Source organism: Triticum urartu, chromosome 5A (genome assembly GCF_056163025.1).
Source record: "Triticum urartu cultivar PI428250 chromosome 5A, HENAU_Tu73, whole genome shotgun sequence".
NCBI lineage: Eukaryota > Viridiplantae > Streptophyta > Magnoliopsida > Poales > Poaceae > Triticum > Triticum urartu.
Window position 1 is genome coordinate 590533049 of NC_141877.1, and position 21904 is coordinate 590554952.

The window sequence follows — 21904 nt, forward strand, 5'->3', positions numbered from 1 at the left end:
CTACGATCCCCAACAGTAGTTCGGAGGTGATCCGAACTGCGACCGAGCCGGCTTGAACCTAAGGGGTCCCGTGCTTAAGGGAAGGAACCTACGAGGTCGGATCCAAGGACACTAGTCGTATGTGATCCGAGCTATATTCAGATTGTGGCCGAGTAGACTTATGTACCTTAGGGTCCGTGCGAGGCCCAAATGTTGAGCCCGCGACGGACGCCTATATAAAGTGGGGTGCAGCACACTCATGCGGTTGATCACTTCATCGCTGTCACTAGGGTTTGCATGTGTTGCGAATAGACACCTCCACTCACCGTTGGTTGTGTGATCGGACCTAGCAGTCCGCCGCACGACGTTCCTCCTGCACGCATGGATACGTTAGAGGCGGTGCACTTGCGCCGCTCCGGCGAACTTGTACGTGGGAACCGACGACCGGCTGTTCGAGGGAGATCGGACGAGGAGGAGACGATCCACGCGAACGCGCTGCCCCAACTCTTCTTCTGTTGCACGGCACTGCGCGTCTAGTGGTAACGAACTATGATCCATCTCCCATAGCATGTTCTTGGTTGTTCTACGCGTAGGAAATTTTAATTTGCAGTCGATGCATCCTACCATAGATCCCTACAGATCCAACTATATTAATTAAACTCATGATACAATTAAGATCAGAAACTTTAAAGAACATGTGAGAGATATATCAAACACATAGCTACTAGTATGTACTCTCAGCCTCGATGATGAACTACTAGCACATCACCATGAGAACAGAGGAAGAAGTTGTTGGTGATGGTGATGAAGATGGGGGGCATATATGCATGTCCTCAGCGGCATTCCGGCGCCACCTAAGGAGAGGGGAAAGGGGCGCCCTCCTTTCTTCTTCCTTGACCCTCCAGAGAGAGGGAGCTCTCCCCTAGATGGGATCTTTGTTTTTTGTCTCCAACTTTTGGTACTCTTCTGCCCCGAAACACCATATCTTAAATAACCGGAGATTTGCAATTCTGGCCATTTTTACTGAGTTTTTACTATTTTTATAGCTTTCTTGCAGTAAATTAGGGCCCCAGCCGACTTAAGGAACCTCCATGCGGCCCCACCGTGTGGCCAGGGGCCCCGCATGCAACTGGTGGACCCCAAGGTTCCGCTGCGGGAGTCTTTTGGCATAAAAGAGTTTCTGATATTTTTTTAGGTTTTTTCGTTCCATAAAACTAAAATGCCAAAACACTAGAAAACAAGAACTCGCCTTTGGCACTGGGTTAATATGTTAGTCCAAATTAATATGATATAAAATTGTGCAAAAGCATATAAAATTATGTGATTATAGTATGAATACTTAAAAATATTGTAGATATATTTGAGACGTATCACCTACTCGCAGATGTGCGTGCATTCATATCCCCAAAGCAAAATGAATTGCGCCTTGAGCACCCCTTGTTTGTTCAGAAGGAAAAAAATGACAAAAAAAATTCCTGGCATTATTATCTTCATTTTAAGCTTTAAGGTTCATACTAGTCAAAAGCAAGTTTCAAACTCGCACCATTGCGGCTCGACGACCGCATCAGTGCCGATTTTCTCCTTGAGACGTCGTGGAGGGGTTGTGATCACCTTCTACCATAGTACACTCTAGCGAAAACCATATACCCTCGAGATAAACGATAGTGGTGTTTATGAGTCTTGTTTCCCTCTTGGGGGCATCGTTCTTGGAGTGGATGTTGGTTGGGGGACCAACTGATGCGTGAGGTTGGTGGAGGCTATAGTCATGGCAACGACATGTGGAGATGGCGTCAGGGATTTTGTGGCGAGGATGATGAGGGTGACCGACGCAAGTGGCAATGGTTGTGATAGCCGGCTCTTCTCCAACATGTTCATGGGTTTGCCTTTTGTTTGTGTGTGAAATAGGAGTTGTGGCGGTGGGGACGGGTGGTAACAATGATATGTGGATGGGCTCTTCAACGATTTTCTGTGGTGCCAACCTTGCATAGTTCTCATTTGTAGCTCTCCTTAAGAGACAGAGTTGTGTTGTCCCTGTTGGCCGAGTGATTGGCATGTATCTTCTTGTAGCTTTGCATGACCTCTATGACGTGGGTTGGGTCAATGGTCATCTGTGGCGAAGTCGAACTCGCTTGCTCAGGGAAAAGGAATGATATTGATGTGTGCTCGAGAAGAAGTGATGACATTAGCGCTTATGTGCTACCTCGACGACACTTTATTCAGAGTGATGTGTGTAGGATATCTTGTGTGTGTGGCTTAGCGGTTTGTGATAGTTTTGTCCAGTTTTTTGTAAATTAACTAGGCAACTCTCTTTGTCTTAATTATTGAATGGGGCAAATCTTTTGCCTTTATTAAAAATACACGGGTTCTTCTCATTTGACTATCAGGTATACTAGAAGGGCTAGGCGTGCTTTGCTGCGCCGTTGGTGTTATTGAGATTCTTAAATTTTATTACTCACTCTATTTCAAAATATAAGGTGCATTACTTTTTTTGCAAAGTCAAACTTCTTTAAGTTTGATCAAATTTGTTGAGAAATATATCAAAATCCATATTATCAAATCGGTGTCATTAGATTCGTCATGAAATGGATTTTCATTTTTTTAAGCTTGTGGATGTCGATATTTTTGGCTTTGAACTTGGTCAAAGTTAAAGAAAATTTGACTTTCCAAAAAGTAAATTTGCGGGTGGGGGGATGACGGATTATTTTGGGACTGATAGAATATTTAGTTTGGCGGGCGGGAGAGATGATGAAGTGTGTTTATGTTTATTTATAATGGGGTTATTTGGTGTGCCTTTTGCGGTGTGATTCTATGTTATCCGCTAACTAAACCATATTTGTGTGGCGAAATTTCTCTTCGATGGTTGCATCCACTATATTGATGATATAGTATCACATGATGATGCTTCATTTTTCTAGGAGGTGGTAGGGTGGGCGGGGTTGATATGTTTTTATATGTCTGTTGTTGCAATTGATTTGTAACATCGTAAACCAAAATACAAAACTGAATACATCAATCGAATGAAAGAGCTTTGAAATTAGGAAACATAATGAATTAAACTAATTAAATGGGAGATATCCTTGAGAATTTTTTGACCTGGACAAATCCGGTGACCAAATTTTAGTTGGAGACATGAGTTGATTGTGAGGCCTTAAAAACTACAAAGCATAGTGTATTGTACCAGAATGGTTGGGCACGCTTTTGCTGCGTTGTTGGTGTTGTTGGGCTTTTTAAAAAAATATAAGGTAATTACTTTTTAAGGTCAATCCTTCTAAGTTTGATCAAACTTGTAGAAAATATATTAAAATCTATAATATCAAGTCGATATGATTAGATTTGTCGTTGAATGAAATTTTATACTTTTTTTGTTTAATATTGTGAATATCTTCCTCTGAACTTGGTCAAAGTTAAAGAAATTTGTCTTTTCAAAAGTTAATACCCTTTATATTTACCGTGGAATATTTAGTTTTGCAGGTGAGGAAGATGATGCAGTGTATTTTATGTTTATTCATAATGGAATGATTTGATAGGCTTTTCGTTGTGATTTTCTGCTATCCGCTAATCGACATATTTATATGAGAAAATTTTGACGTTCCTACATTTACTATATCGATGCATTTACTATATTAATGCAACAGTGACACATTATGGTTTCTTTTTCTAGGCGGCGGGAGGATGGTTTTTTTTTGGTCAGCGGAATAATACGTCGTACTGGTATGTTTTTATATGCCGACTATTGCTGATTGATTTGCTACATTTACTATATCTGTGCATTTACTATATTGGTGCAACAGTGTTACGTAATGTTTTTTATTCTAGGTGGTGGGAGGATGTTTTTTTTCTGGGCAATGTAGTACTGATATGTTTTTATAGGCCTTATAGGCTGACTGCTGCTGATTGATTAGAAAAATCGTTAACTCAACAAAATCATAAACCAAATTTGAAATAAAATTTTTAATTAAATGAAAACCATATTTAAAATTAAATTGTCAATTAAATAAAAATCAAATTTGAAATTGAATATCTCAGTTAAATGAAAGCATTTCAAAATTTGGAAACTTCAGGAATTAAAAGAATTGAATTGAGGAGCTTCTTAAGAAAGAAAAATCGTAAATCAAATTTAAAATTGAATATCTCAATTAAATAAAAGAGCTTCAAAATTAAGAAACCTAGAGAATTAAAAGAATTGAATTGGGAAGCTTCTTATAAAATTAAAATCAGATGCTAATTCTAAATTAAAGAATTCAATTAATTATGAGACCTTAAAAATTAGAAAACATAGTAGTATATCTATACCAATATAAAGAGAATCAGATAGACAGATCGCTTCAATATTGAGCTCCAAACACTTTTAACGCTCTAATTACCCACCATTACCATTGATTATAAACGTATTTTAACTCAACGCTATTCCTGTTATGTAATTAGATATATTTTATCTAATATAACATATAACTAATATCCTACTGTCATGTAATTAAATATATTTTTATCTAATATAACGTGTAACTAATATCCTACCTAATATAAACATGCATTGTACATACACTATTACTAGTGTTATAAAAGTATTGAATGAGTGAGCGTTCAAAATTGTTCATCGGTCGAAATCGGGTGCTGAATTTTAATTGAATTGAAGACCCATTGAATGTGGGCTCTATAAAATGAAAAACATAATGTTAATTTGTGTTCATATGATTTAATTTATAACTATCGTTGCTGAAAACATGATAATCATTATAACTGGAAAAAGTGTCATTTTAATCCTTAGCTCAAAGGCTCATTGACCAGTAAAAAAAGGTAAAAAAGGAGGACCCTCATATAGAGAAACAAGCACTAAATTTGTTTCAACATGAAGACACAACACACAAAACATAACAAACACAACGCACGCTGTATACAGAAAAGTGTCCCTGACGCAGATGATATCAGAGACAAGCTTTCGTTCAGCTTCATCTTATTATTATTAAACAAAGATCACGCGGAACTTGAAGGCTTTGACGCGTGTAGCAGCCGGCCGGAGCCGGCACCTCAGTGCTGTCCCGGCAGCTTCTCCTTAATCTTGTCCATGATCCCCTTCTTCTCGCCGGTGCCAGTGCCGGCGCCGGCCATTCCTGCGTGGCCTTGCTGCCCGTAGGCTCCACCAGTTCATGTTCCCGACCCGTAGGCTCCTCCAGTCCCTGTCCCCATCGCCATGTGCTGCTGGTTGTCCTTGTGGCCGCCGGGGAGCTTCTCCTTGATCTTCTCTTTCATGCCCTTCTTCCTCCTCCCGCCCGTGCCATCGTCCTCTGAAGACTGTACAGCCACGGAAATGAACATCTAGACATACAGAAGCAGATGAATGTGTACATGTGTGTGTCGACAGAGAATCATACCGAGCTGGAGCTGGAGCTGCCGGAGCGATGCAGGATCCCACCGGTCTTGTGCTCCTCCCTGCGGGCCTGGAACTGCCCGCCGGTGCCGGGAGCGGCCTGCGCTCCCCCGACGCCGCCGGCCAGCGGGAACGGGTTGCCGTGCTCGTCCACGCGGTTGGCGGGGTTGTCGTGCTGCCCTTGGAACTCCATCCTTTGCCTCTTGCTAAAACGGTTGTGGCTTTAGCTTTTGGTCTTTGTAAGTTTGGATGACAGAAAGCTCGTGAGTCGTCGCTGTGTGCAGAGAAGTGGATTGCCAGGTTGATATTTATACCGTAGCGACAGGCCGGGGTCGTAAAGGAATTTGGCAGGCCAGGTGGCTATCGCAGGGGGTACGTGTGCACGCATGGTGAGTCGGGAGGCGCAAAGTGGTCGCCGCGGGCACAGGGATAGCCGGGGCGTGTGCACGCGTCGCAAAGCGGAACGTGTCGGTGGCGCCACGTACGCATTCTTTTTTTTTTTTGCGGGAGGCCACGTACGCATTCGACTGTTCTGGAAGGGTGACTTGACAGATTAGCTCGTCGTTCTATTTTGATGTTACAGTTTATAATTATTACAGGACGGTGAGTTTGAAGATGAACAAAAAAGTTACAAGACGGTGGGAAGCGGATTTGTAATACCTGGTGCTCCATACCTCTGTACGAACATTAAATTTAAAAAATACTAAGAAATTTGAAAATATATTTAAGATTTTGGGATACCAAACCTGGGTCCTGATCTACTTATGCGTGAAAAAATATTATGCGTGAGATTTCATGAAAAAATACTAGAAAACGTATTTGCGGCAAAAAGACAAAAATTCTATGTATAAAGAAGAAAATGTTTGGATGAATTTTTGTTTGAACAGTATTTCCTTCGCTACGTTTTCTGGTATTTGTTCACGAAATTTCACACGGATATAGATTGAGAACACACGTTTGATATCCCCAAATTTCAGTTTAAAAAATAGTATTTTTACAATTAATATTTGTATAGGGGTGTGGAGCACACAGGAGCTCCTGTGTATTTTCCCAGGACGGTGTGCTTTGTGTCGCTACTCCATTGGTTCTTCTTGAGGTACTTTTTTTTACAATTTGAAATCTCTAAAAAACATATATTTAGGAACGGAGGAAGTACATTCCACCAGATTCTACCACATGTACAATCTAGAAGACCCCGTGATTGAAATTAAGCATAATGCACAAACCTTAAACCACAAACACTTCTTTTTTGTTCTAAAATCTTCCGTATCATAATTGTCCATTTTTTTAAATGAATTGCCATTTTTGTTTTTTACTTTATGCTTTACAATGTACAATTCATGAATCTTAAAATAGATTAACTTTTTCTATAAAACTAATCGATTTTGAATAAGATAAACTATAAGAATTAAACGAACATCTACATCATGCACATATCACTCAAAACTTATATGCTATAGTATGGTATTTATTCCTAATTTGCTTGTCAAATCTAATACATGCAATACACGTGTACCTTACTAGTGATGCATCTATACTACTATTAAAAAAATCAAACATAACTTCCCCTATGTGCACCCCAGAAAGTGCACACATGATAACCCCAAACGTCCGATCAAACCCACCTAGTTGCATCCAACGGTCCATGTTACATCCACCATACTACAAACAGATCTACGGTTCAAAACAAATGTTCTGCCGGCAGACTCCCCCGTTCAGGATTTGACATAGCCCAGCGATGACACCCACCGGGAATTAAACAGAACCTCCGTGATCAAAGCCGCCACCATGCCACGATCCTCCACCATCAACGCTGCCATCACGCCACGAACCTTGCCTCGGCTAGCCGCCCTCGCCCCTGGTGTCGGCGACATCCTCGACCCACCTTGCTTCCCTACCTCTCCTCGCCCCACCGTCCCCGCCACGCCGCCCTCAGCCTGTCCACGACGTCCTCGACCCGGCGCGCTGCCCTACCTCCGGTGTCATCACCCCATGTGGGCAGCAACATCTCGACCTGCCAGTACCACAGGTTAGATCAATTTATACTGCACGTCTTATGATCTGACAGAAGACGAAGGAAATTGCTCTTTGAATCTGACAGTCTGTAATTTGTACTGTGAAATTTGATACTTACAGTACATCATGAACAAACTGAGTTGATGAAGGGTTGAATAAGTGTTTCACAAAAAAACCATTGAGAAGACAATATGGCATCCTCTCAACGTAGTGGGGTACGTACTCCCTTTCAGGACCTGACAAACAACAACAACAGTTCAGGTAAATACATATATCACCTACTCTTACCTACTTAGATCTTGTAGATCCAGAATATGTCATTGTGTCGCAGGTCAAAAAACAAATCCAAAAGAGCTGAAGAAACAGAGGGAAAGGGAGAGGTATGCACTAAACATGGATGCAATATTAAAGAAAAGACAGGAGGCAAGGGATCGTAAGAAAGCTACGGGTGCTATTCTAAATGGAATCAACACTCCATCTAAGCCACACAGGGCCATGTCGCCTGGTTACTCCATTTTCTCTGTTTTTCTCATGCATTTCATCAATCACATGTAAAATCATGTTAATTAAGTGTTCTTTTGGACAGGTTTTGACACTATGGAGAGGCCTAGTACGCAGTCTACTGTCACCCAGCAACGACACACACCAGCTACAGAAGGTCATGTGTTCTCCTACATCCAACCATAATACCGGCGTTTGTGTGTCAACAGCTGACATTGTACATACAATTATGATGCAGGCATACCTGTTGATGTGATAATGAGTGATGAGACTCCACTTGATGGTCCAAATTCATTAAGAACACCAGATACTGCCGTTTCTAACAAGGAAAATGTCAATAATATCGACTCTGCCATTGGGTCCTCCCAACTGACTGTGTTACCACCGCTACTTAAATCCTACAGAGGCAGCAGTTCATATGGTAATCAATTATGGCTCATATTAACTACCATACAGAGTAAAGACATATTATATCTCTCTTCTTCCTATGCAAGGTTTCCTATCTAAATTGCCATGCTTGGGTTTTCAGAATGACATCAACAAGGTAGCAAAGGATGAGGATATACATAATATGCAGGTTGAAGACGTGATAAAGAATAAAGAAAGGCAAGGATACAGACATTGAGTCGGCAGAGGTGATAGAAGAAGAATCTACTACAGAGGATACAGAGAATATGCAGATTGATGAGGTGATAACCGTACATGAGGATACATATCCCGAGTCCACAAAGGCTACACAAGAGTCCATTACGGAGTGTTGGGGATATTACTATCAGTTATGACCCGCCCAGGAGGGGCCGGGTCAGTCCCAATGGCGGGTTACACAAGAAGCCCAGTAAACATTCAAGATTATAGTTTATTAAGTCTTATAGAAGGCCCAAAGGCCTGAAGGCGGTTTAAGGCCTGATATTGTGAACCGCCGTATGTAAGGAAAGACTTGTAAAGAAAGACATGTAAAGGAAGTCACCGAGCCGGACACAATTATGAGCCGGCCGGGACTCTGTAGGCCACCAGGCGTCAACCCATGTATATAAGGGGATGACCCGGTGGCGGCTTAGGGTGAGAAACAACAAGTCGATAACCAAGACGGCGAGTTGAGCCTCTTGGTGATCGAAACCCCAGCAATACCAATCCCAACTAGACGTAGGCTTCTACCTTCATCGTAAGGGGCCGAACTAGTATAAAACCCTCTCATGTCCTTTGTCCCGACTAACCCCTTTAAGCTTCCTAGTGCGATGGCCCTAGGACTAAGTCCTTGCTCTAGGACATCTACCGTGACAATTCCACGACAGTTGGCGCCCACCGTGGGGCCAGCGCACGGTGGATTTGAGTTCTTGAAGGGTAGCTTCGAAGGGCTCAAGGGATACGCTATGGGCCGGATGACCAAGAGTCGTCGCGGCAAGCTCTACATCGACGACGAAGGATGGGGCCCCGAGGCCGGCTCAATTGAGTACGGGTACTGGGTCCCCTTCGGCGAAATTCACGTCTTCATCGGCCGGATCGGCGAGTCAGGTCCTGAGTCGGACGTCCACACCGACCTCATCGAAACGGCTCGGCGCGCGAGGACTGCCTGTGTTCAATCTGCCGTGAAGCATGCTTTCGTAGGCTGCATCCACAGCGGTGAATACTCTGAAGGATCGGTGGAGGGCGGTGAGACGGTCGTCTGTTCTGACACTGCATCATCAACGGGCGAGACGGGCTCTTTGTACCAGCTGCAGGACGGCATGCTCGGGGGCTGTTCCGATGGCAGCAGTATTCCGGACCCTCTTGAGCCGCCGAATTGGGCCGGAGTCTTCATGGCAGGGACACAGCCCGGGCAGAACTCCACAGCAGCGGCGGCAACAGCTACCGGGTCGGCTGCAGCCGGGTCAGGAGACCCTGCGCGCCCCCCGGCTCAAATCTTGATGGACCTCATGGATAAACTGACGACTTTGTTGACTGCCATGGTAGAGCCAGCGGATAAAGCCCAGCATGATGCAGAGGTGGTACGCGTACGCGAAGAGATGGTGCAATCTAAGAAAAATCTAGCCGCAGAGGAAGTCAGGATGGCAGCAGAGCGGGCGGCTTTGGACGTTCGTGCTCAACAGCTTCAAGCGGAGACCTTCCGGCTCTCAGTGGATCTGAACGCGTCGAACGAGGTCATGAGGAGGAGGCATCAGAAAACCCAATCACGTCTGCCTCTGACGCTCGATCCTAGGAATCTTTTTCACACACCCGGAGCCAGGGGAAGTAACCCACCGGAGGCACCCCGGATTACAACACCCGACGCACCGGTCCAGCCGCGTGCCATGGATCCACCTCGTATAATTACCACTCCGCCTCATTACGTCCCAACGCCACCGGGTCACTTCTCCAACCCTTTGGAAAACCTCGTCGCAGCATCAGCTCGTCTGGCGGCTCTTCCGATGGAAGGTGACTCGCCGGTGGCAATTGAAACACGGAGGGTAAGAGAACTTCTTCAAACAGCTCTGGCGCAGCAGGATGCATACTCCTACAGTCAAGATAGGATCCATTCAACTCCTCGCCCAAGCCGGAGCCCGAGTTACAGTAGGCATATGGAATCCGCAGATATGTCAAGCAATGCTCAACGCCACAACCGGCCATACAGGCATGAGTCGGTGCGGGCTGGAGCCCTTAACTTGGCGGATCAGGAGAGGATTCGTCAAGAGGTAGAGCGAGGAGTTCAAATGGCAGCAGATCAGGCGGCTCATCAAACTTTTCCGGCTTATCCAGCATCCTCGGTCGAGGCAGGAGTGGCCACAAGAACCGGAGGCTTTCCTTGCTTGGTGCCGGCCATACATAATGAGCGTTTGCCAAAGGACTTTAAGGGGCCTCGTAAGGTACCTAATTACACGGCTGACTTACAGCCCGGGGCTTGGATTGAGAGTTATGAGATGGCTATGGAGTTATTGGAGGTCAGCGATGCAGCAATGGCCAAGTATTTTCACTATGATGTTAGATGGAACAACTCGTACTTGGTTGAAGGGATTGCCACCCAATTCTATCGGCTCATGGGCGGAGTTGAAGGCCCGGTTCATCTAGAACTTTAAAGACACGTGTAAGCAGCCTATGTCGATTGTGGACCTGACCAATTGCAAGCAAGAGGATGGTGAATCCACAACCCATTGGGTGCGCCGGATCAAGGAGATAATACATTCATCTAATAAGATGGATGCCGGCTCAGCAGTCTTAATATTGGAGAAAAATTGCCGTTTCGAACCTCTGAAGCAGAAGCTGGGGTGGCTCAAGCGTGACTATAATGACATGGGAACGTTAATGGCGGCTCTCGTCAAGTATGCTGATTCTGATACTACGAAGGACCCGGGGTCTGACGAAGAAAAGGCAACGAAGGGAAAGAAGAACGGCAACGGCAAGGGTCACCAGCATAACCGGCAAATCAAGGAGGTAATAAACATAAGGCTGATGAGTTTGTTGCTAACACCAATGAACAGGGCGGAAATCAACGGCGTAAGGGCGGACAGCCCCCTCGGTCGGGCGGGTCAGGTCCCATCCTTGAGCAATTATTGAATGAGCCTTGTCCAAGACACGACACCCGGGAGAAGCCAGCCACCCACCTGTGGAAAGATTGTACGATCATGAAGGCGTTTAAAAATTCAAACGCGTTTGATGGAGGTCACGGCCCAGGTGGCGGCTCAGGTGGAGGCGGTTTCCAAGGCCCGGGCGCCGGCTTAGGTGGAGGAGGATTCCACGGTCAGGGTCATCCTGGTAACCAAGGAGGGTATAATCCGCAACCCGGCCAAGGTAATCAGCAACAGCAGTCCGGATATCAGAGCAATTCGAAGCAGCTAAGTAGTGGGCAGTATCATGTGTTCACCATCAGTTTATGCAAAAGGGACCAGAAACTTCATAAGAGAGTGGTCAATGTTGTTGAGCCGGCGGTTCCACGTTACTTACGTTGGTCAGAGCAGCCTATTGTGTGGAGCAGAGAGGATCACCCACCCCGGATCGATAATCCGGGTCACTTGGCGTATATGTGTGGATTACACCGATCTGAACAAGGCTTGTCTGGCTGATCCTTTTGCCCTCCCCTGTATTGATCAGATCATTGATGCTATGGCGGGTTGTGCACGTTTGAGTTTTTTTAATGGGTATTCTGGTTATCATCAGATCAAGATGGCAGTCAAAGATCAGGAGAAGATGACTTTTATCACTCCTTTTGGAGCTTTCTGCTATGTGTCTATGCCTTTTGGGCTGAAGAGTGCCCAAGCGACTTACCAACGGTGTGTGCAGAATTGTCTTCATAATCAAATTGGACGCCTCTTGTTGATGCTATGCTAACCAAGGACGGAGATAGAATCCCCGAGTTGACAGAGGCAAGTTTTCTTTCCACATGTCATTGCTATTCTAATTCTAATGCCACAGATCGGTTTGTAATTTTTTTAGTACAATATCATATCAAAAATATATTCTCTCTGTTATAATATTATAATACCATGTGTTTCAGCTACCGAGCAATGATGAATCAAGTGAAATACTCAACAATAATGAAGTGGAGGAAAATAATTGCACAGAGAGCCCAGAATATACACCTATTCTTGAAGAAAACATAGCAAACAGAGAAGCCAAAGATTCTGAACATACACAGGTGACTTTCCTGTTCCAGCCATTTCTTCCAAAATCATTCTAATTATATTATATCCTACATACGGGTAATTCTTTTAACATTGTTCTCAGAAATTAACCCACAACGAGACAAGCCAATGGTGGCAACTGAGGACGAGAAATTGGCACAAACACCCGGCACGGAAGGGCTTCAAACAATAGAGGATGAGCTAACAATGCTGTGCATATAAAGAAACATATATGACGGCATAACAAGCCTAAGAAGGCACAAGACCATGTTGTTTCTCCACAAGGCATGATTGCTACGGAGCATCTACAAGTAAGGTCAGGTGGAAGTGTGTTCTTAGAGAATGCATGCATCTCTACGATGATGAAGATCGGTAACTATCTGCCCTCAGATGACATGGATTCTGCACCAGCATGGGTATTAAATAGAGCCAAAGCGTATTTGGAAAATGATATGGTTAGTCTTAGTTTTCTACAAATTTCTATGAATTACAGCGAGAACGACCGATTCATCCTAAAATAATCATTTTCTTCATATATACATTCCAATGAACATGGACGACGTTCACTGGTACCTATGTGTTATAAATGCCAGAAAACAATATGTTCAAGTGCTCGACTCGCTAGGCCCATACATGAGCCGCAAGGACCTCACTGATATGGTTAGTACTTAGTCCTACTGCCCCATCTTTTCTAAGAAGCTTTTTCTCTTATTTCTCGCTTGTGATGCTTATACTTTTCTCATTTGTTGGTACAACATCTAGAAGGACTGGAGGATTTATTCAAATATGCATCCAAGCACATGGAATTAAAATCCAATAAGTGGATTGATCTAGATGTTACAACATGGAAAAGAGAAGAATATATTAAGAGCAGTCTTCAGACAGATGGGTACTCCTCCTAATATAACTCAGAGCATTTATGCTTAACAGGGCACATTTGGTATGCTATTATGTTTATTCTATCACTGCATAGCATTCCTGAAGTACATTTGATCAAGAGATTTGGTATACCAATGCAATTATTTACCTTATTGTATGCCAATGCAATTGAAACAATACCTCTCATGAGATCTGACCTAAATAATGGAGCTCAAGGCGATACATTTCATTGGGCTGCATATAAAAAATATGTTACGATTTTCAATCTTTTTTATGCACTCATATGCCTACTTAGAGTAAGCAGCCACGCATTAACTTGTAGTATCAACTATGCTAGCAATATTACGGGAGAAGCAGAGCGTGCTCTGTTATACCATTAGGCAATGAGCATAGAGCAAGTGTTTCTTTCCACACCTGCACAAATGTTATTTGGGTATAACTCCAGGCCTTATTTTTTACTTCTCCATTTGTACCATCCTGCAATTGGAAGATGCAATGTAAAAATATCATTCTACACACTTAAAGAGATCAAGAACAAGAACTGAAATTGCTATTAGCATTACCTGTGATATAAATAGTGGGAACTATGAAGCAACCGCTTTGTGATACCTGGAAGAGTTATTGTCCATCATTTGGTCAGGAAGTGTGTTCTACTAAGTGTACAAACTGAAGCTACATAAAAAACAGAGGAATGGAGACAAAGCCTACTTGAGGATAGATTCAAGTGTCATCTGCAAATAGTCTGGTCGACTGCGAGCCTTTATGACAACAGCGGCGACAGAGAGATCATGCTGATCCTGTAGAGCACGTACGCGAGCTGCGAACTCCTTCCCAGAGCGACTATTTGAGCCAAGAACGGGGGGCGATGACTACGGCGGGCACGTCGACGCATTGGATCTCGATTCAATTCGATATGCCCGCCCCCGCATCTCGATCTCCTCTGGAACAGTAGGATAAAGGCGGCAGAGTCGATCTAGGGAAGATCCCCGGGGTTGGCGGCGAGGCAAGGCCGCAGTGGTGAGAGGAGGGGGCGGGGCGAGGCTGTGCTGGGGATAAGGCCAGCGGGGCGAGGCCCTGCTGGGGATCGGAGGAGACGGCGCGAGGCCGTCGTGGTGGTGGTGGCGGCGTGGGCGGGGGCGCTGGGCGACGTCGTGGCGGTAGAGGATGCGGCATGCTGTAGAGGAGGCGCCGTGCTACTGAGGAGGCGGCTGGCGGAGGAAGAAAGTGAGTGGAGAGAGTCAGCTGCCTCTACTTTTCACTAGAGAGGCCGAGAAAGTGGTGATCTGTGCGTGAGACACTATCATTGGAGAGATCGAGAACACCAAGTGTGACGGGTTACATCCTGCTGCTCTTTCTCTTTCTTTTTTTTTTACTTTTCACCAGCTGCTCCTTATTAGTGTTCCTTTGGTTGCTTTTTTTTCTTTTGCACTCTGGTTGCTTTTCTATGGCCTAATTACGCCACCCAGATTAAACGGATCATTGACCAAATGGATCATCGGGTGTGTCTCTTTTGTTTTGTTTTTTATATCTATGACCGACAACCCATTCGGTGAAGTAATAATTATCTGGGTTCCTCTCAAAATAATCATGCATTGACAAAATTCATTTTTTATTGATAACCCTTTTGTTCTTTTGATTTATATAAAAAAATACGCGTTCAGAAATTCAAATCATTTGATTTATATTAGCGGCAAGCATTGTTCAATTCTTTTTTTATCGACCGTGTCCGGTATGACAGTGTGGTTCAGTCATCATCAGTTTATGATACTATTTTTTTATTAATATTTTTGTTATTAAGCATAACAAAATTTCTTTATCATCAAGGTGATCTTGTGGTCTCTGGATGTTAAATTACATGGAGTACTTCACGGGAGATGGTTTGTCCGACACTCCCGAACAGGTATATTTTGCATCGTATCATGATACTAATTATTTCGTGTTATATCATTATTTTAATCGCGGGAGATGATTCTGTGTAAGTTATTTTAATCACATTTTACATTTTGCCTCATATTTTCTTACAATATTGTAGTCCATGACCCACTATGCACGAGTCCCCAAGTCATGATGATGGTATGGACATTGCTATGTTGGCACAACTGTTTGATAGTTGGCCTGACAGCAATGAGTATCATATCTCAGAATGTGATATGGTAAGATTTAAATTTAAATTCATTGTTTATTTGGTCTTAATGAATGATAATGATTGATATATTTCTAAATCCATGTATCATTGTAGATTTTATTGCCTTGTGATATTCTTGGGTTATTTTAATTGTTTGTCTTCGACCAACATAAAAAAGTTGTTTCTATTTTGGACCCGCTTTCAATACCTACTTTCGGAAAGCATATACTTGAAACTATGGCCAACGATCTAAACCTTGCACTCCAAGCTGCAAACCTTGCCTTCAAGGATGACATTTTGTTATGGGGATGCAAAGTTCCTGCTGTTCCCACAAACTCATACGGGTATGAATCTTGTCAATACATTACAATTTTAATTGATTCATTCAACTCGCATGTAACATTTCATACATACAGCCCCCTGCCTGGTTATTTGGTTTTCAGTTTAATGCACTCATGGCACGATGGGACGCTACATTTTCCAGTACCCAAGGTAAGTATTGACACCATGCTCATTTCTACACACGTTACACATGTTTTTTATAACAATGTTATATAATACATATGTAGGATGATTTTGAATTGAGGAAGCGATTTTTGGTTCATATTTTGATGTATGAAGAGAATGAAGTTCTAAACAATATCCCAGTCTTAGAACGAAGCATCATAGATCGGATCGAAAGATGAACCTTCCAGAGAGGATCATCATCAAATAATGATTACTAGATAATGTTCCTTAGTTGTTATTTTTAAGTATTTTTGTAATAAGTAACAATTACAATACATTTATGTGATCATTAGTTTTATGTGAACACATGTGTATTGGTCGTGTGTTACATGCACGAGTTTTTTCATTTTGTTTTTGGAATTTTGGGATCACAACATTTCAACAATGAAAGTCTTTCACCGGTCAAACAAGACCTACGACTTAATCTAAAATAAATTACTGCATTGAAATCATTGGGCGTGACATGCATTTAAATGTTCTGGTAAAACACAAGACAAATTTCATGTTTTTATTGTGGTTTATTGGGATACGTGCGTTGCACGTGCACGCTTACTAGTAGTTCAAAGAAGATGAAAGGCGGTTTATGATGACGGAGAACTGATTCAAGGACTACACCCCATCCATGGTAAAATCTCCTTGGTTGCCCCTCCACTCAGTGGTGTCGATCTAGCTACTCACATCTTCTTGATTGCCATCCATGCGATGACGTCTATATTGCTACTCACATCACCAAATGCCTACGAAACTATGAAACAAACTCAAGCTTTTTGCTAGTGTGCTTTCTCTCGATCGGTCAAACACTCCGACATGTTGTAGCCTCCTACGAAACTATCTCGGGGATGTTGTAACTGTTAAAAATTTAGGGTTTGTGGTTTACCCTCTATTTCTCTGCGCTTATCTGTGGTGCCGCTCACAATTCGCATGTCTAAGGCTAGGGATAGGGACCTTTTTATACTGTCTTTCCAAAGAGTCCATCTCTTATACAGATATAAGATTCTTAGTTTTTTCACTAGTTTTCGGGATAGAGTCCAGATCAAATTACCAACCACGATCATATTTGTCTGTTAATGGATTCTATCCATTATGTCCCCGGAGCACGCACTTGTGAGCAACGCGTCATAATAGTGTGTAAATTCCTCTAATTATGTAGATCAACATTAGGGCTGTAATATAATTATACGATCTAGCTCCTTCCAATTATCAGTGTATCCGAGTAGTCTTTCCAATATAAATAGTATATTGTATTCCACTGATAATCGACCAGCTTCCTTAAGCATATATTACTTAAGTACATTCCAGCAAGTAACAATTCCATACTAACACTACTAGAGAAAACCTTATATACAGAATCTTAGCAGCAGCGCGGCACAAAAAGAGGCGCTACTGCTAATTAGCAGTAGCGAGGATAAGGAAACCACGCTACTGACGTAAATTTAGCAGTAGCGCGTGTTGTCGAAACCGCGCTGCTACAAAAATCCACCGCCAGTACCCACCAACCTAAGTTTACTAGCAGCGCGGTGTCACAATGCGCGCTACTGCTAATGAAGTAGTAGTAGCGCGCTTTTTAGTCACGTCGCTGCTGTTATTTTTGAAATTGTCCACACGGTTGGCCCGTTTAGCAGTAGCGCGTGTTCAGAAAGCGCGCTGCTGCTACATCCTTAGCTGTAGCGCGCTTTGCCCCCCGCGCTACTGCTAAGGCGCACTATACCCCACCACCTTTCCCCACCCATCCTCCCCCCCCATCTCCTCTCCTCCCTTTCCCCTACCCCCCACATCCTCCCTCTCTCACTCTTCTTCTTACTCAAGACTTCTCCCCCTATTACTCTCCCTCTTTTACCTACCTTTCTCTCTCTTCACTACTCCTAGCTAACTACACACCTCCATTAATGCACCTCCTTTATCTTTTTCCTTCCCCCTCCACTAGTTGAAGTTGTCTCCTCCCAAATTAGCTAGCTAGGTAGATGTAGAATTTAGTCAAGTGACCTATTTGCCTCCTAATTAGATCTCCCTAGCTACATCATCATGTCCACCGTGCATGTGCTCGATCTCGATATAGCTAGGTGATTAAAACTTCATGCTTTTGCAAAATGGAAATATGTGTATATGATATGATAATTGGGCAATATGGTGGAAATTGTGTGTGTGGCATGAGTTGACGCCAAATTGTGCTTTTGAGTTGCCTATGTTTTGCCAAAATGTCGATTTATTTCTGTTTCAGCGAATTCCGGGCAAACTCTAGATCTATATATGTCCTATTTTTAGGGAAGGTCATGCCGAATTTTTGTATGACTTTGATGCATGCACGCATTTTTATAATCAATTTGTTTATTATTACCGTGCAGATGTTCATGATGGTCAGTGAAACGATGGTGGATAGGTGGTTGCGGTCGGCGGTGCAGGACATGAAAGGAAATAACCGGACAGAGGTTTTATGTCCGTGTCGCAAAATGCAAAGGAATAGTTTGGCTCGACCCCTATGACGAAGGTCGTGTCTAAGCGCACATGCTCATGACTGGTTTCATGGATGGCTATACTCGGTGGATAATTGAAGATGAGGATGACGATGTTGAGGACGCCGACGGGGCAGGCAATGATGACACGAGGCAAGATGAAGAGATGATCGATAATGGCGGCGGAGAAGAGGCCGGACATGGCGGCGACGAAGGGGCCGGACATGGCGGAGGAGAAGGGGCCGGACATGGCGGCGGAGAGAACGACGTGGACTCCACGCAGCAGAGTTCGTCGGTACTAAGTTCAATAGTGCGGGACCCTCATGTTCAAGCACTGCTTCGCAAGGAGACGAGTACTGAGAGAGCTGCTTCTAGAGAGGAGGCTAAGCTGGAGCAACTGGTGGTAGACTCGAACACTCCATTGTAAGATGGTTGCAATCCTCAGGTGACCCTCTTGAGTTTCACGCTCCAACTCCTGAAGACGAAGGCTAAAAACAAATGGACCGACACTAGCCTCAATGAGCATCTCAAGTACCTAAAGGATGTTCTTCCCGCGGGGAATCTATGTCCTACTAGTGTTATGAGGCCAAGAATATCGTGTGCCCTCTTAATCTGTCGCATGTTAGATACCATGCATGCATCAACGATTGCATAATTTATCGGAAGGAGCACGCAGAAAAAACAAGCTGTCTGGTGTGCAATGCTTCTCGATACAAGAAGGCTGGGAAGAAATGTCCCTAGAAAGTTGTATGGTACTTACCGATCCTCCCCGTCTCCAGCGGTATTTTGTAGATCCCAAGGAAGCAAAGCTAATGCGCTGGTATGCGGAGAGGAAGAAGCCCGACGATGGAGATGATCCGAAGCTTAGACATGTGAAGGATGGAAGCCAGTGGAGAGTGTTGAATAGCTTCTTCGGTATTTCGGATGTGATGCAAGGAACATCGTGCTCGGTGCGTGTACCGATGGCATGAATCCGTTTGGCAACCAGAAAAACAACCATAGCACATGGCCCGTGTTTTTATGGATACAACCTCCCCCCTGTTTGTGCATGAAGTCGAAGTACATTCACATGAGAGTGCTTATTCAAGGGCCGAAACAACCAGGAAATAATATAAATTTGTATCTGGGGCTACTTCAAGAGGAGTTAGACACGTTATGGAAAACACCGGCCAAGACATGGGACGCCAGCAAAGGCGAGTATTTCTACATGAGAGCCGCGCTGATCACGATGGTGCACGACTATCTCGGTTACGGATATGTCGCAGGCCAGGTGTGCCATGGATATTGCGGATGCACGCGGTGCATGGATGATACGACGTCTCAGCAGCTAACGTCAAGGAAAGATGGCGGGTCTAGGAAAATCGTGTACATGGGGCATCGAAGATGGCTCGAATAGGACAACCCGTGGAGAAACCGTGGAGATCTATTCAATGGTCACGCTGAGCATCGAGGACCTCCACATAAGCGGAGCGGTGCCGAAATCGATGAGCTATTGAAAAACTGGAAGGAGTGCCCCGCACCGGGAAAGATGATGAAAAAGGCACCGGAGCCGCTACTGAAGGTATGGAAGACGAGGTATGTGTTCTGGGACTTGGAGTACTGGCACAAACTCGATAAACCTCATTGCCTTGATCAAATGCATATCTGTAGGAATGTCCTTGAGAGCTTGCTCGCGACACTAATGAACATGCCGGATAAGACCAAGGATGGGCCGAAGGCAAGAAAAGACTTGCAAGATTTGAAAATCGGGGAAGATGTGCACATGCCGTCCCGTAAAATGTCAGATGAGACAGAGATGGAGACAGAGGCACGGGAGAAGAAGGGCAAGAAAATAAAGAAAGATGATTATTGCCCCCCTTCTTGCTTCACCTTAAGTCAGGCTGAGATCGGTCAATTCTTTAAGTGCCTTACTGGAGTCAAAGTTAGTTCTGGTTACTGTGGCAAGATAAGCAGATATCTAGACACAGACAAGAAAAGGTTCAGTGGGATGAAGTCCCATGACTGTCATGTGATGATGACACAGATACTACCTGCTCTCGGAAAAAAAGTGAGAGAAAATAAAGGAAAAGAAAAAGGGAAAGTGGTTATAGCAGTAGCGCATTACTGAAAAAGAGCTACAGCTAGTCAAGGTAGCAGCAGCGGTTTCTGTATAAAACCGCTATAGCTGCCTTCAATAGTAGTAGCGCGCTTGCTCTAAATGCGCTACTGCTACATCCACTTAACCCAAAATCCTCACTCTCTCTGCTTCATCCCGCCTCTTTTCCCCCCAAATCCCCGCTCTCTCTTCCCTCGCCGCGCCCCGATGCTCACCCCCGACCCCGACGCTCGCCCCCGACCCCGACCTCGGCCTCGGCTCCGACCCCTGCCTCGGCTCCGACCCCGGCGCTCTCTCCCGACCCCGGCGCTCGCCCCGACCCCGACCCCAGCCCTGGCTCCGACCCCGGTGTCGTGGTTCTAGGCCTGACAGTAGAATAGGGGTAGGAATGTAGAGGCAAGATCCTAGCTATGGAGGAGTTGTACACGCGAGTTTTACGAGTTCAGGCCCTTCTCGGAGGAAGTAACAACCCTACATCTCGGAGCCCGGAGGCGGTCGACTGGATAGATGCGTGTGAATTACAAAGGGTGCGAACCCTTGTTCCGGAGAAGGGGGTGGCTTATATAGAGTGCGCCAGGACCCCAACCAGCCCACGTTACAAAGGGTTCAATGTACATTAAGGCAGGGCGTTACTGGTAACGCTAGTAATGAAGAGATATAAATGATCTTTAAGGTTACAGAGTGAATGACCGACCGTTGTCATCCTGAGTGACGTTAGGCCTTCTACACTCCGAGTGGTTTCTCGCATCGTCGAGTGGTTGTTCGCATAGTCGAGTGTCTTCTATACTGTCGAGTGGAACATAGCTTCACGGTTGAGTGGATGATGATTTTGCTTCGACCGCTTCTGGTTCCTTTAGAGATGTCCTTGGGGAGGGTATCTTGGACAGATCCATGACCCTACCCTAGGTACATAGCTTCACCATTAGCCCCCGAATGGATCAGGGTTTGAGTGAGGAAGGAGTTGGGAACACTTCCGACTCATTCTTTGTGTTATGGTTATAACTTATTCTGGAACAATGAACCGAGGAGGCAACATCAACTTCTTTTTCAGTCGCCTTGGTCCATTCTTAGTTTTTGTCGAGTGAACTTTCACGGTAGAATTTCGAATGATAATGGGAGGATGTTTTTGGTCTAACCAGTTGCTCTGCTCTCCGCAGATTTCGCGGGATTCGAATTTCGGGAAGCGTGCCAGACGGGCGAGGTCGTGGTAATCGGGACGGATTAGGCAGGTCTCCTCGATCTCCGCACCACCTTTTTCGCCACGTACTGCGCGCGCGACTGTTGCAGGATTTGTTTAGATCGTCTGGGCCTACCAGTCAATCACTCGAGGAATGACCTTATAAAAGGCACCGGACCGGGTCTCTGCACCGTGCGCTCCCATTCTCTTTTCTT

The 21904-nt window shown here is 44.5% G+C and overlaps 1 protein-coding gene and 1 pseudogene across 9 annotated transcripts; both read right to left on the reverse strand.

Moving 5' to 3' along the window:
- Nucleotides 1-4798: 4798 nt before the first annotated feature.
- Nucleotides 4799-5658, reverse strand: LOC125506083 (dehydrin Rab15-like; annotated as a pseudogene). The gene is made up of 2 exons (XR_015602779.1): nt 5352-5658; nt 4799-5271 (listed from the first exon to the last, which is right to left on the reverse strand). The product of XR_015602779.1 is annotated as a dehydrin Rab15-like (transcript).
- Nucleotides 5659-6890: 1232 nt separating this feature from the next.
- On the reverse strand, nt 6891-14619 carry LOC125510871 (uncharacterized). 8 transcript variants are annotated; one of them, XM_048676145.2, is made up of 7 exons: nt 14044-14616; nt 13899-13944; nt 13750-13812; nt 13484-13569; nt 8109-8262; nt 7482-7599; nt 6891-7361 (listed from the first exon to the last, which is right to left on the reverse strand). In XM_048676145.2, exons 4-7 carry the CDS (start codon nt 13520-13522, stop codon nt 7280-7282), a joined length of 393 nt encoding a protein of 130 aa, XP_048532102.2. In that variant the 5' UTR covers nt 13523-13569; nt 13750-13812; nt 13899-13944; nt 14044-14616; the 3' UTR covers nt 6891-7279. The 8 variants fall into 8 exon arrangements, 3 of the variants coding, with proteins under 3 accessions (XP_048532102.2, XP_048532101.2, XP_087378042.1); XM_048676144.2 differs by having other exon boundaries at nt 13710-13812; XR_007284782.2 differs by lacking the exon at nt 8109-8262 and having other exon boundaries at nt 13710-13812; nt 14044-14617.
- Nucleotides 14620-21904: the final 7285 nt, after the last annotated feature.